At 47.1% G+C, this 12443-nt stretch overlaps 5 protein-coding genes across 5 annotated transcripts; all 5 read right to left on the bottom strand.

The window, feature by feature from the left end:
* Positions 1 to 34: 34 nt before the first annotated feature.
* TbgDal_II1460 (hypothetical protein, unlikely) lies at positions 35 to 430 on the bottom strand (the record flags this gene model as incomplete). The annotated part of the gene is made up of 1 exon (XM_011773420.1): positions 35 to 430. One exon carries the CDS (start codon positions 428 to 430, stop codon positions 35 to 37), a length of 396 nt encoding a protein of 131 aa, XP_011771722.1.
* A 785-nt stretch (positions 431 to 1215) lies between these two features.
* On the bottom strand, positions 1216 to 2442 carry TbgDal_II1450 (fatty acid desaturase, putative; the record flags this gene model as incomplete). Its single annotated transcript, XM_011773419.1, has 1 exon — positions 1216 to 2442. One exon carries the CDS (start codon positions 2440 to 2442, stop codon positions 1216 to 1218), a length of 1227 nt encoding a protein of 408 aa, XP_011771721.1.
* A 1806-nt stretch (positions 2443 to 4248) lies between these two features.
* On the bottom strand, positions 4249 to 6687 carry TbgDal_II1440 (ATP-dependent Clp protease subunit, heat shock protein 78 (HSP78), putative; the record flags this gene model as incomplete). Its single annotated transcript, XM_011773418.1, has 1 exon — positions 4249 to 6687. One exon carries the CDS (start codon positions 6685 to 6687, stop codon positions 4249 to 4251), a length of 2439 nt encoding a protein of 812 aa, XP_011771720.1.
* A 679-nt stretch (positions 6688 to 7366) lies between these two features.
* Positions 7367 to 10465, bottom strand: TbgDal_II1430 (hypothetical protein, conserved; the record flags this gene model as incomplete). The annotated part of the gene is made up of 1 exon (XM_011773417.1): positions 7367 to 10465. One exon carries the CDS (start codon positions 10463 to 10465, stop codon positions 7367 to 7369), a length of 3099 nt encoding a protein of 1032 aa, XP_011771719.1.
* Positions 10466 to 10992: 527 nt separating this feature from the next.
* On the bottom strand, positions 10993 to 12249 carry TbgDal_II1420 (hypothetical protein, conserved; the record flags this gene model as incomplete). Its single annotated transcript, XM_011773416.1, has 1 exon — positions 10993 to 12249. One exon carries the CDS (start codon positions 12247 to 12249, stop codon positions 10993 to 10995), a length of 1257 nt encoding a protein of 418 aa, XP_011771718.1.
* Positions 12250 to 12443: the final 194 nt, after the last annotated feature.

Here is a 12443-nt window from a genome sequence, read left to right as displayed (position 1 = left end):
GGGGAAAAAAAATCCAAAAAAAAAAGTAATGCCTTTATTCGCCCCTCCCCCATACCGCTATCATTGCTGTAATGCACCGAATGAAAAATAAAGCAGAATAAAAAAAAGGGGGGAGGGAAAATTGAAAAAAAAAAACAAAAAAAGAAAGAAAGAAAGAAAGAACACAAAAGAAGGAATTAAATGATACCGCAATAATCACACACACACACACACCAGTTAGTTTCCTCACCCCCTTTTCTCTTCCTCTTCCGGTTCCTCTTCTTCCTTCTCTCCCCCAAAATTTCACATCCACAAAAACAAAAAACAAAATTGAAGACGAAAAAAAAAAAAAGACGGGCACACAGGGGCAAATGTGCAAAAAAAAAAAAAGGGAAAAAACCTTCGGAGTCAACGTCACACAAATGCGCGTGATTCGATCCCCCTCCCTCATTGGGGTTCCACTGCCCGTCACGAATAATATATATGTATATATTTATTTGTATTTGTATTTGTATTTGTATTTGTATTCAATAAACAAATATATATATATATATCTTCACAAATATACCGGAGTGGGGATACAACTTAAAACACATGCTCTTTGTACGAACATATAAAAAATAAATAAATAAAATATATAGTTTTGACGGTTACAGTTATAAGGAATAGTTTCTCCTCTCCTTGTATCAACTTTCTCTCCCTCCTTCCTTACCTCAGTTGATCTTTTTTTTTTTTAGCCCTTTTTTCCAATCTTCTTTTTAATACCACTATCCCGCTTTCTCTATTCTCTCTTCGCTATTCCTTTTTGTTGTTTCCGTTTTTTTTGTTTGTTTGTTTTTTGTTTGGGCTTTGGTTTTCTTTTGTTTCTTCAGTTTCAATGAGAATAACCTTCGTGAGCTACCCACATTAATCTCCTGAATTTTTCTTCGTTTTTTTTTTGCTTTTTCTTTTTATTCTTCTCAAATTTCCGTCTATGTGGTCATACGACCAATTCTTACCGATAACAGAACACAATTTCTTCCACCCACCCCGATCACCCTTTCCTTCTAATTTACCCCTTATATTTTAGCCATGCATTATTATTATTATTATTAACACCCTTAGCAGAAACACAAATACAAACACGCGCAATTCTTATTTATTCATTTATTTTTTCCTTCACCCTCCCCACTCCTTCCATTACTTTTCCCACCATCCCGTCCGCACACGTGAACGGAATGATGAGAAAAGAAATAATTAACTGCGATAAATGCAGATCCCCTCCGAAGGGACGACATAACGGCACTCACGCCATGTATGCACCAGGGACTTCAGCAACGGCTTCGCATCCGTCACGTACAAATCCCCAAGAATATCTCGAATATGTTTCCTCGTTACCTCAATGGCATTATAATGTGGCATCTGACTGAAGAGATGATGCACCACATGTGAATCATTAATGTGATGTAGCCAGCTGTTCAGTAACGGACCAAAATCTCTGTCTACCGCAGCGACAGCGCCTCGCACATATGTCCAATGATCATGCGTATAGTGCGGCAACCTTACATCCGAATGCTGCATGTACGTAATGTACACAAGCCAGAAATTTACCCAAAGGTACGGAATGAGGTACCAGCGCACCACCACGGCAAAACCGAAACTCCAACTGCATGCACCAAGTATAGACAATGTAAGCAGCACTCCCATATTCGACACCATAACATTATTATAGTCTGCGCGACGAAAGAACGGTGCGTTGGGGTCAAAATGGGAAGTGAAGCGATCAAACTTCTGACCACCCACGTTGACAAGCAAATGCATGGGCCAACCAAAAAGGAACATTAGTGCCATATTCCACAACATAACAATGGGCGCCTCCTCCACCGCCTCTCCCACGGCTGAGCGCTGCACAGGTACGAAAACGAGGTCCTTCGTGAGATGATTGGTGTGTTTATGGTGAGTGCCATGAGTAAGACGCCAGCTGTGATACGGAACAAGCAAAGCGCTGTGAAGAATCATCCCCACGGCGTTGTTTACCCTACGGGAATTGCAAAATGCCTGATGACCACATTCATGTGCAAGAACCCATAGAGCCGTACCATTAAGCCCTTGTACAAACCAATATATCATCCATGCCGCAGCTCGGGAGAGCCAAGCCACGGGTGGAACGGCATTCAGAAGGGAACTGTCCAGCATGGGAAGCACAAAATTGTACATGATGACGAATGTGAGGAAAAGCTGAAACATGTCACGGCTAAGGTAGCTAAAGCTCCTCCACATGCTGCGCTGGAAATATTCAGCAGGAATTTGCTCCTGAATATCCCGCACCATAAGCGTGGAAGGTGGAACATAAACGTTCACCTTTTCACTTCGTCCTGCATTGAGTACAATCTTTTTAGCCTCACTTGGATCTGTGGCCTCCGTGTTGACAGTTTCTATGGAAGCGTTGCAAACAGAACCTCCCAACTGTTGCTTAGGCAACATCTCCAAATATTCCTCCTCTTTTTCGTTTCGAGCCTTTCCGTTCCTTCAGTGATTTATTAATTATTATTACTCTGGCTCTTTTTCTTTCTTTCTGTTTTCTTTTTTGTTTCTTTCTGCCTCCTTGTTGTTGCTGTTTCGTCTTCTATTCCCCCTCTGAGTCTTTTTGAATTTTTCCAGAAGGAAAAAGTGCACAGAAAGACACGGAAAGGGGGAAGAGGGGATCAAAAAAAAAAAAGAAAGAATAAAAAAAAGAGCAGCAATAAAATAAAAAAGAATATAAAAATAATGACCCCATCAAAAGAGCAAGTGGAAACTTTCCATCGCTAATTTTTTCCTTTCACGAAGAGAATACATAAAAATATATAAATGTATGTATGTGTGTGTGTGTGTGTATTAATGCATATATTTGCGTGAGTACTGTGAGAAATTGTGTAGTGAAGTCATGGAGGCAGAACGTTTGCATATGCACATCCTTCACAAGCACACAAACATAAAAAAAAAAAAAAGAGAAATGCACAAACGGAAGTGGAAGCAGAGGCACGAAAGAATTGTCCGAGTGCCTTTCGTCCTCTTCGGCCGTTTACGTGCGCCTTCATTATTTATTTATTTTTTTTTTTTTTGTGTGTGTGTGTTTGTGTGTAATTTTGTGTAACTACACCCATGTATGCATGTGAAGGTCGATACCCGCTGAAGAGTATCTAAAGTGAAAATATGACATAATGCCACAGCAGCACCATAACCCGAATGAAACGGTTGGCACTTTTATTTATTTTTTTTTTCATTTTATTTTTTATGTTATTGCTGTTGTTGTTATTTTCTTTTAAGAAGTGGAAACCCACATAAATGCCCATTTGATCTCCTCCGCAATCCGCAGCAGTTCCTCCACATTGTCAAGCAATTTGTGCGCCTTCAAGCGGTTTGCACGCAGCTGTGCGAAGGTTATCACTTGTCCATCCACTTCCGTAAGGGACGCAACAGTTTTTATATCTGTAGCGGAGGGAAACTGCGTGTCAGACTCCAACATTTACCGTCACTTCAGCAACAGGCGAGAAATAAAAGTAATAAAGAGGAAAGAAAAAGAGAAAAAGAGAAATGGTGCCCAAAAATGGAGATAATGGTAGTGGCAATGGTAATGAGAAACACGCACAAAAAACGAGATTTGGAATGTATGGGTGGCAAAATACCATTCCCTCACGCCCCTCAAGGGAAAGAAATATTCCTGCTCGTGCGCGAATAATTAGAAACGTCTTATGTGCAAACTAATTTTACCCACGAACACACCGGGTAATGAAAGAAAACACACAGAGAGATGTGCAAGAGACAGGGAAAGAGAGCAAGAGAAAGAGCGGTGCCGGGGTACGAACAAAGTGAAAGAAAATGAAGAAACCTATTTTGTTTCTTTTCTCTCACCTACAAGGTAAGGTAAGATAAGGTGAGTCAGTATTATGACCTACCAGGAATGCGAAAATGATATCTTTCCCAAGCACTCACCCACCCACCCACCCCCCACATACACACACAAAAGCACAAAGCTCATTCACTCAGTCACTCACGCAGAGTCGTATGCACGAACGGACCAAATAATAATATAGTAATGACCCATAACGGTAATAATAATAATAATGATAATAACAGTAACAATAATAATAATAGTGAACTACCGAACACGGAGTACCTCCACCAACTTTTGACTGTCCTGCACTCTTTTGAGGGAACTGACCTCGCCATCCTAGTCATGATCCTGTTTTGTTTTGTTTTGTTTTTTGCAATCAAGCCTTCCTTTTATGTAGGAGGAAGGTGGCAGGTTCATTCTGTGAGTTGCGGACCCAGGTCTGCGGCATCCACTGGGCGCACGGCGTCATGGTTCTGATGCACAAATACCTCTCCATCACGCATTTCCACCTTCACGGTTTCCTTCTCCCGAATCCGACCGTCCAACAGCATAATCGCCAACCGGTTTAATAATTCGGACTGTACGAGCCGCTTAAGTGGGCGAGCGCCGTAGACTGGGCTGTAACCATTCGTCCCAAACCATTCAAACACATCAGAGCTCACCTCCAGCTTAATCTCCTGGTCGTCCAACATTGACTGTACATGTGCAAAGAGGAGATCAACAATCTTTCGAGTCTCAGCCTTGCCAAGTCGATTGAACATAACAATATCATCCAAGCGGTTGATAAACTCTGGTGTCATGCGCTGTCTCACCTGCTGCATGACAGATGGCATCGCCTTCGAGGATGGACAACCCTCTGGCAGCGCAGCAATGGCGTCAGCTCCAATGTTTGACGTGAGAATAATGATAGTGTTCTTGAAATCCACACGCCGGCCATGACTGTCCGTAAGGTGACCTTCGTCAAGGACTTGAAGGAGGATATTCGATACACTCGGGTGCGCCTTCTCGAACTCATCAAAAAGGACAATTTGGTACGGGCGGCGTCGCACCGACTCGGTGAGTTCACCACCTTCTTCATAGCCAACATATCCCGGGGGTGCTCCAATAAGACGGTGAACCGCATGTCGTTCCATGTACTCGCTCATATCAATGCGGCATATGAAAGATTCATCATCGAATAGAAACCTCGCCAGTTGTTTGCATATCTCGGTTTTTCCCACACCAGTTGGGCCAAGAAATAGGAAGGAGCCAAGTGGACGCTTGTGTGCGTGGAGGCCAGCACGAGAAATGCGCACAACGTTGGTAATAGTGGCAATCGCCTCGTCTTGGCCAAGAACCCTCTGACGAAGCTCCTTGTCCATGGTGATGAGCTTCTCCCTCTCACCTGTCATAAGTTGTGCAACGGGAATGCCAGTGGCACGGGCAATGACCTGAGCAATGTCATCAGCGGTAACGGAGTCATGCGTAAGGAAGTTTTCAGTGCGAGTTGCCTGCTTATCCGCATCAATTTCTTTCTTCAGAGCAGGTATCCTTCCATGCAATATTTCGGATGCCTTGGCAAAATCACCCTCCGCTCGCGCCTGCTCGTAGTGGTGGCGAAGAACATCCAAGTCCTCCGTTCGTTTCTTGATGCGGTCGAACATGGCCTTCTCCTTCTTCCAGCGCTCTTCCAATGCATCATACTCCTTCTGCCTCTCCTCAATGCGGTTGTAGAGCTGCGTCAGTTTCGCCTTTCCCAGCTCATCCTTATCTTTCTTCACTGCTTCAGCTTCAATCTTTAGGCGGACAAGCTCACGTCCCACGCTATCAAGCTGCTCCGGTTTGGACTCCTGCTGAAGTCGCAGCCGACTTGCTGCCTCGTCGATAAGGTCGATAGCCTTGTCGGGTAGCCGCCTCTCTGAGAGGTATCGATGGGAATTAACCGCTGCGTAAACGAGGGCCTCGTCCTTAATGAGACACCCATGGTGGGCCTCATATTTTTCCTTAATGCCACGTAGCACGGAGATGGTTTCCTCAACCGTGGGCTCAGTCACGAGGACAGACTGAAAGCGGCGAGCTAGAGCGGCATCCTTCTCGATGTGACGCTTGTATTCATCCAAAGTGGTGGCACCGACGCAATGAAGCTCACCACGGGCGAGTGAAGGCTTCAGGAGGTTCGCCGCGTCCATGGATCCGTCACCGGATGCCCCCGCCCCAACGAGGGTGTGCAACTCGTCAATGAAAAGAATAACTTTCCCCTGCGACTCAATTGTGTCCTTTAGCACACCCTTCAGCCGCTCCTCAAACTCACCACGGAACTTCGCACCAGCAACTAAAGAGCCCATGTCTAGCGAGAACACTTTCTTATCCTTGATACTCTCCGGTACTTCGCCACTGACAATACGTTGGGCCAATCCTTCCACAATGGCTGTCTTCCCAACGCCAGGTTCTCCGATAAGAACGGGGTTATTTTTCGTTCGGCGACTCAATACTTGAATGGTACGGCGGATAATTTCCTCTCTGCCAATAATGGGGTCCAGGCGTCCCATGCGAGCCTCTTCCGTCAAATTGCGGGCATATTTGTTTAGAAACTCACCAGGGGGCACTGCCTGTGGGTTTACCCATGCCCGGCCCTGTTGCTGTTGAGTGTTACTGTTGCTGTTGCTGCCACTCCCCCCACCTTGTTGACCACCCCATGGCGTAACACTGGACTGAAAGCGCCGTTGCACACCAAACAAGGTACTTAACCCATTACACAAAGGGGTTGTAGAAGGTAGTAGCGAAACAGCCGAATAGCCCCCGACCTGCACGGTACGTTTTGTCGTCAAGCTGTTTGCCCACACACCACGGCCACCCGAACCCAGCTTTCGCATCCTTTCCGCTTATTTTGTCTCCCTCTTTTTTTTTCGTCAGTTTCAGCGGTAGGATTACCTTTGTCAGTTGACTCCTTGATTCCCTCCTTGCTGTGCACTTCCTTTCTTGTCTATGGACCAAAAGATGTCAAGTGTTCCCTTTTGCTACTCCGCACGGGCACCGACAAGACTCGGAAACACGATCGATATTTCGACGGCTGATCCCCAAAAATGCGACAAAAAGGGGAAGCAAAAAAACACGCACAAAAAACAAAAAGAGAATGAAAAAACAGAAAGTTGTGAAAATGGGAGTCAGCCACAAATTTCGCTTTAATAAACGAGCACGAAGCAACTAAGCGTGTTCGGCGAACACAACACCAGGCTCTTCATTTTTATAACACGCGGCCAGCTACAGCAAACGATAATTGGGAATAAACGCGAAAATTAGACACGCAAAAGAGAGAATGGCACAGAACTTTTCCTCGCTTCCCCCACCTGTGCATAATATTCGACATAATAAAGAGGAAAAGCCCGCATAGGCCATTGAAAATACACCCCCTACACCGTCTTTAACATCGCCCTCATCCTCCTCACCCGGACTGTCACCGCGTTCCACCACGGAATGTACATTGACATAATTGATGAAGCATCTACTCTACGGAGCATACGGAGAATCACTACCTTCTTCACAGCAGTGTGCTCACTTACCCTCCTCTCCCGGTGTCTGATCCTCCTCATCCCCAAACTCTTCCACCACCTCTTCCACCACTGCCTTCTGTATTTCAGCTTCACCATCCTCAGCTTCTGGTAGCGCCGGTGATGAATGTTGTGGTTGCAATGCGTCAGTCCCTACACCCTCCGTTGTGGATGCACTACCAGTTAACTGCTTCGGTGCTTCTTCACTAAGAGTTGAGTGGGGAGATGCCACAAAACCCTTGTACACATCTTCAGCACTTGCAACATCTGCACCCCCAAACTCTTCCACCACTTCTTCCACCACCACCTTCTGTATCTCAGCTTCTGGTAGCGCCGGTGATGAATGTTGTGGTTGCAATGCGCCAGTCCCTACACCCTCCGTCGTGGATGCACTACCTGTCAACCGCTTCGGTGCTTCTTCACTAGGAGTTGAGTGGGGTGGTGCCACAAAACCCTTGTACACATCTTCAGCACTTGTAGCATCTGCATCCTCACAGTTACTACGTCGGCCTCCATCCCTTGTGGAAAGTTGTGTTGTGTTATATCCACTCCTCTGCCTTGACTCAATGTACTCTTCAGCGAGTCTGTCTAACGTAGCATGAAGCTCATTGTATCGTTCCTGGTACATCTCCGTTTGCTCGCGGAAGTACTTGAGACTCTGCATCATGGCCCGCATCTGCCCCGTCTTTTTGGCAAGGTTGCCTTGATACACCGCTATTTGCTCCGCCATCTCCGGTCCAACCTGCCGAGCTACCTCTGCTTTGTACTTTAGGTAACTCTGTTCTCTGGATCGAATGAGATCCTCCTTCTCTGCTAACTCTGCGTGTCGCGTCACCAGCTCTCGCTGGAGGTGGTTAACCTTCTCCGTCAGCGCATAGACTTCGGGCTCGGACCATGAGAGTTGGTGGTTGGGATGAATATTCATGGGACGCACGCATTCCTGCATCAGTGCTTCAACACGCAACTGCTCCCGCCGAAGATCACGCGCAGCGGTGTTCACCTTCACACGCAACTCGGGAAGTCGTGAAGCAAACTTTCGAAGCCGGGCAAGTTCACCGCTGACCTGACCAATTTGCTGCTGAAGGTGTTGAATTGTCTGAAGGCGCCCCTGATAAATTTCACTACCCCTGTCCAGTACAGTTCTTTGTACCTGCAATTTCTTGTAGAGATCCAGCAGCTCCGAATCACGCTGTACCACCTGATACTCAAGCGTATCACGTTCCTTCTGAACGGCGTGGCAACGGCGGCGCTGGCGCAACACCTCTTCTTCTCCCTGCACAGCAATTTCACCAAGGCGGTTCACTTCATAGTTAAACTGTCGCACGGAGTGAGCGCGCTTCTCGGTGAGACGCTGCAACCGCGCTATTCGACCCGCTATATTTTTCTGTTGGATAGAAAGCTTCTCAATCACGGCGTCCTCCACACGTTTCCGACGCTCTCGGCGCTGTATCTCCTCCTGTATTTGCTTTATTTGCATGAGAACGGATTTAAATCCCTGTGAAATTTCAGCCACACTCGAACATAACTGAATGTAATGCTTGCTATAGACACTGCGTTCCCGTACCATGGCCTCCAGGAGGCCCTGCTGCTGCTGGAGCCTTACATCTACATCCTTCAAGTTTTGATTCAACTCCTCCAGCTGGGACTCTCTCAACTGCACCTCACACATAATGTTTGCGCAGTGCACAGCATCTGTTTGGATAACATTTTCATAAGAATCGCACTCGCGTGAGAGTTTAAATATTTTTTCATTTTGCTGCTGTGCATGCTCAACAAAGGCATGTAATTCATACTCCAGATGGTGGAGGGTTGACCGTCTCTCGTCTAGGAATATGATCTGCTGCTGCTTCCTTGACACAGTATTAAGTATATCCCTGTGCAGCGAGTTGCGCTGGTTCAATAAGAGAGCAATGTGCTTTTCCTCCGCCTCGATCGCAACCAGCGCCGCCGCAAGTTGATCTTCCCTCATACGAAGCTCCATTTGAAGGGCCGAGAGGTTGGCCTCCGCTTCCGCTCTGCGGTTTGTCGCAACGGCGTTGCGGCGTCGAGCAGCCTCCAGAACCTTCAGCTCCCGCTTGTGAACGCGGTTAACAGATTTAAGTTCAACTTCCGCCGCCTTGAGTGCCTCCAACAAGTCATTCACACGCCGCTGGAGGGTGTCATTCTCTTCATTACATACCTGACTCGTTTGGTTAACATGTTGCAACTGTTGCGAGAGCTGCTGGTAAACCTGGGAGAGTCGGTTTATTTCATCTAAAGTTCTCTTTGTGTCTACATTATGCTGACTGCTTTCCTCCGTCAATTTTTCAATCGCAGTCTGGCGCTCCTGAACGGAAGCAGCACGTTGGGTAATGTCCTGTCGCAACTCACGAAGTTCCTCCTCCTTGCGTAGCCTGAGCGCCTTATGGACATCAGCCTCCTCTTGTTTCTCATCAATTGCACTCCGCATCTTCTGAAGCTCCATATCCCCTGAATCCTTAACTTCTCGCAGGCGCTCCATTCTCTTCTCTAACAAAGAGTAATCCTGCCTCAGAGAACTCAACTGAAGCGCTTGCAATTCACGCTCTTTCGTCACAGTTTCAAGAGTGCGCTGCAGGCTCTGCATTGCTGCCTTCTGTGACGTCAACTCGACCTGCAAATGCGACTTTTCCTCCAAGTCCCGCAGTTCCCGCCGAAGGGCAGCTACTTTGTCCTTCAGAGCCGCCTCACGCTCCTTTGTGACATCAATTTTCTTCCGCGTCTTCTCAATCTCAATTCGAAGGGTATCGATGGTGTTCTTGTCGCCACGGGAAAGCTCATCCGCAGTAACCAGCTTAGATGAGCAGGTGTCGATGTCCGCTTGCAGCTCGATGCACTTCTTCAACAGGCGTGACTCACCATCGTGACTCTTCAGGAAAGAGTGGTAGAGGGACGCGTATTCAGTTCGGAAAGTGGCGAGCACCTCGTCGTTCTCAAGGCTCATAAGCACCTCCTGGAACTGGCGCTCATAGTACTCAAAATTAAGATTATCTTGTCGCACTTCATCGAACTGTGCTATTTCCTGTAGGCGATTGGCGCCCGCCGATTCCACACGTGCGACGTCATTAACGGACGCATCAGACATTCTGTGATTTTGTATGGATAGGAAGAATGTGTTTGTCCCAGTTTTCTAGAGGAAAACTATTTCTGAAACAAGGTGCTACCACACCCGCGCACCGTTTGCACCGTACTGATGTAAACTCCTAGCAATCGTGCCAACAAAGTTGGTTTAATTAAAACAGAAGCATCAGGAAAGTGCGAAAAGCAAAAAAAAAAAGTAGAAAGCACATGTGTAAATGCGAAGGAAGGGGAAAGACGGAGGAATTTGGGGTAAAAGCTGCCAGCAGGAAGACAAAACGTACCCTACACGCTTGTCGCGAACAGATCCCATCCGCTATGAGAAGCACAGGAAGTACATAATTTAGCTGCTCATAGGGTGAAAAGCTCTCCCGGACTCCCTGCGAAGGGAGAAGGAAAGGGCAAAATAAAGTACACACGTGTAAATACGCACAGTTGTGAAAGACAGATAACACCGGGCGCATTTGGTGAAGTTTATTAGCCGCTGAAACACGGCTTTTTTGCGAACTCACCTCAACATTTGAATATTGCTGTCTATACATCCAACTGAGTGTCCTGAGATTGAACCCAAGCCTTGACACGTTCCACATCTGAGAGCAGAGATACTGGCCACATAACATACTCCAATAGCATCACCAATTCCGCGGACTGCAGATTTGTGGATCCCGGCGGTAACATATTAGACTCGCAGGCCTCCTTCAACAATTGTTCTAGTAGCTCATTCCGCATCACAGTAGCCTCATTGAGGGAACTTTTTAAGTTCGCAATTTCAGCCTCCACCTCCGTCAGAAGTTTCCTACTCTGTTCGATTCGCTGGGAAAATAGGCCCACCTGCTCGCGCATATACACCATCTCTTCGCTACAACGAGCCGATTGGCTATTCTTAGAGACTGCCTCCAGAAGAAAGTGTTCCTGCGCACGAACGATCCACTTCAACACGCAACGAACATGATAATTTGCACGAATGTTGCACGCCTTCATCTCTCGGACAAGCATAGCAGATTCCCACCAGGGGTTGCCTGAATCCATCTCCTCTAATAACATCATGGAGGCCATGCATTGGCTCACCTTCTTAATGGAATCATCCATCGCCTCCACCTCGTCACGGAGGGTACGCCCCGGAGAGTACATTGGGATGTCGGGTTCTGCAGCGTAATCAGAGACGGACTGATCATCTCGTAAACCCTCATCTGCAGCAGCAACACGCACGCGCTCAATATCACCGCGTCGGGGTCCGGTCTCAACTCCTCCACTGTTACCGTCATTACCTTCGCCACCACTAACATCCCCATCCTGAGGCGAATCGCTTCTTCCTTTGTATTTCTGCAGCTGTGTAGTTGTAAGAGGTGTCCTGGATCTTGATACCAATCGGTTTCGAACGTCACCGAGCGGAGAGCCCTGAAGCGCCCTGCGACGGCGGCCAAACTCCCCCTCCATCTTTGATATTTGGCCCTTGAGTTCAGTACACAACAGGTCAATGTTGTGGGTGGTCTGCCGCTGCTCCTGGAAAATTGTCGGGAGGCGGCGGTCTTTGTTGGTGTACCTCCTCATAGCAGACGCCGTAGGTCGGCCAAGTCCACCCGTCACGTTGGTGGTGGCCGTCAGAACAATGTTGTTCTGCTGCATGGACACGCTTGGCGCTTCTGATGCCTCCTCATCTTCATCATCTTTACTACCACGGCCAGCTTCTATTATTGCCTGAAGTTGTGCGTACACTAGCGAGAGTGCTCTCCTCTTCTCTTCTCTCCGTTGCTTCCTCTCCTGCAGCTTGCGGGCCGCAGTGTAATTCATTTCGTGGATTCAAAAGAAACGAAATGTATCCAACACTACTTAACTATAAGTCAAGAGCCGAAGTTTGTAGCGCCGGCAGTGTTTAGAAAAACAAAGAAAAAAAGAAAAAAACACGTGATAAGGGAGTCGATGAAGCAGTAACAATCAGCTGCAAGCATTTCCGTAACGAGGACAGCCGGCACCTGATAGACGGA

Source organism: Trypanosoma brucei, chromosome 2 (assembly GCF_000210295.1).
Source record: "Trypanosoma brucei gambiense DAL972 chromosome 2, complete sequence".
Taxonomy (NCBI): Eukaryota; Euglenozoa; class Kinetoplastea; order Trypanosomatida; family Trypanosomatidae; genus Trypanosoma; species Trypanosoma brucei.
The sequence above is the reverse complement of the archived record's forward strand: the minus strand, read 5'-3'. Positions and strand labels throughout refer to the sequence as shown.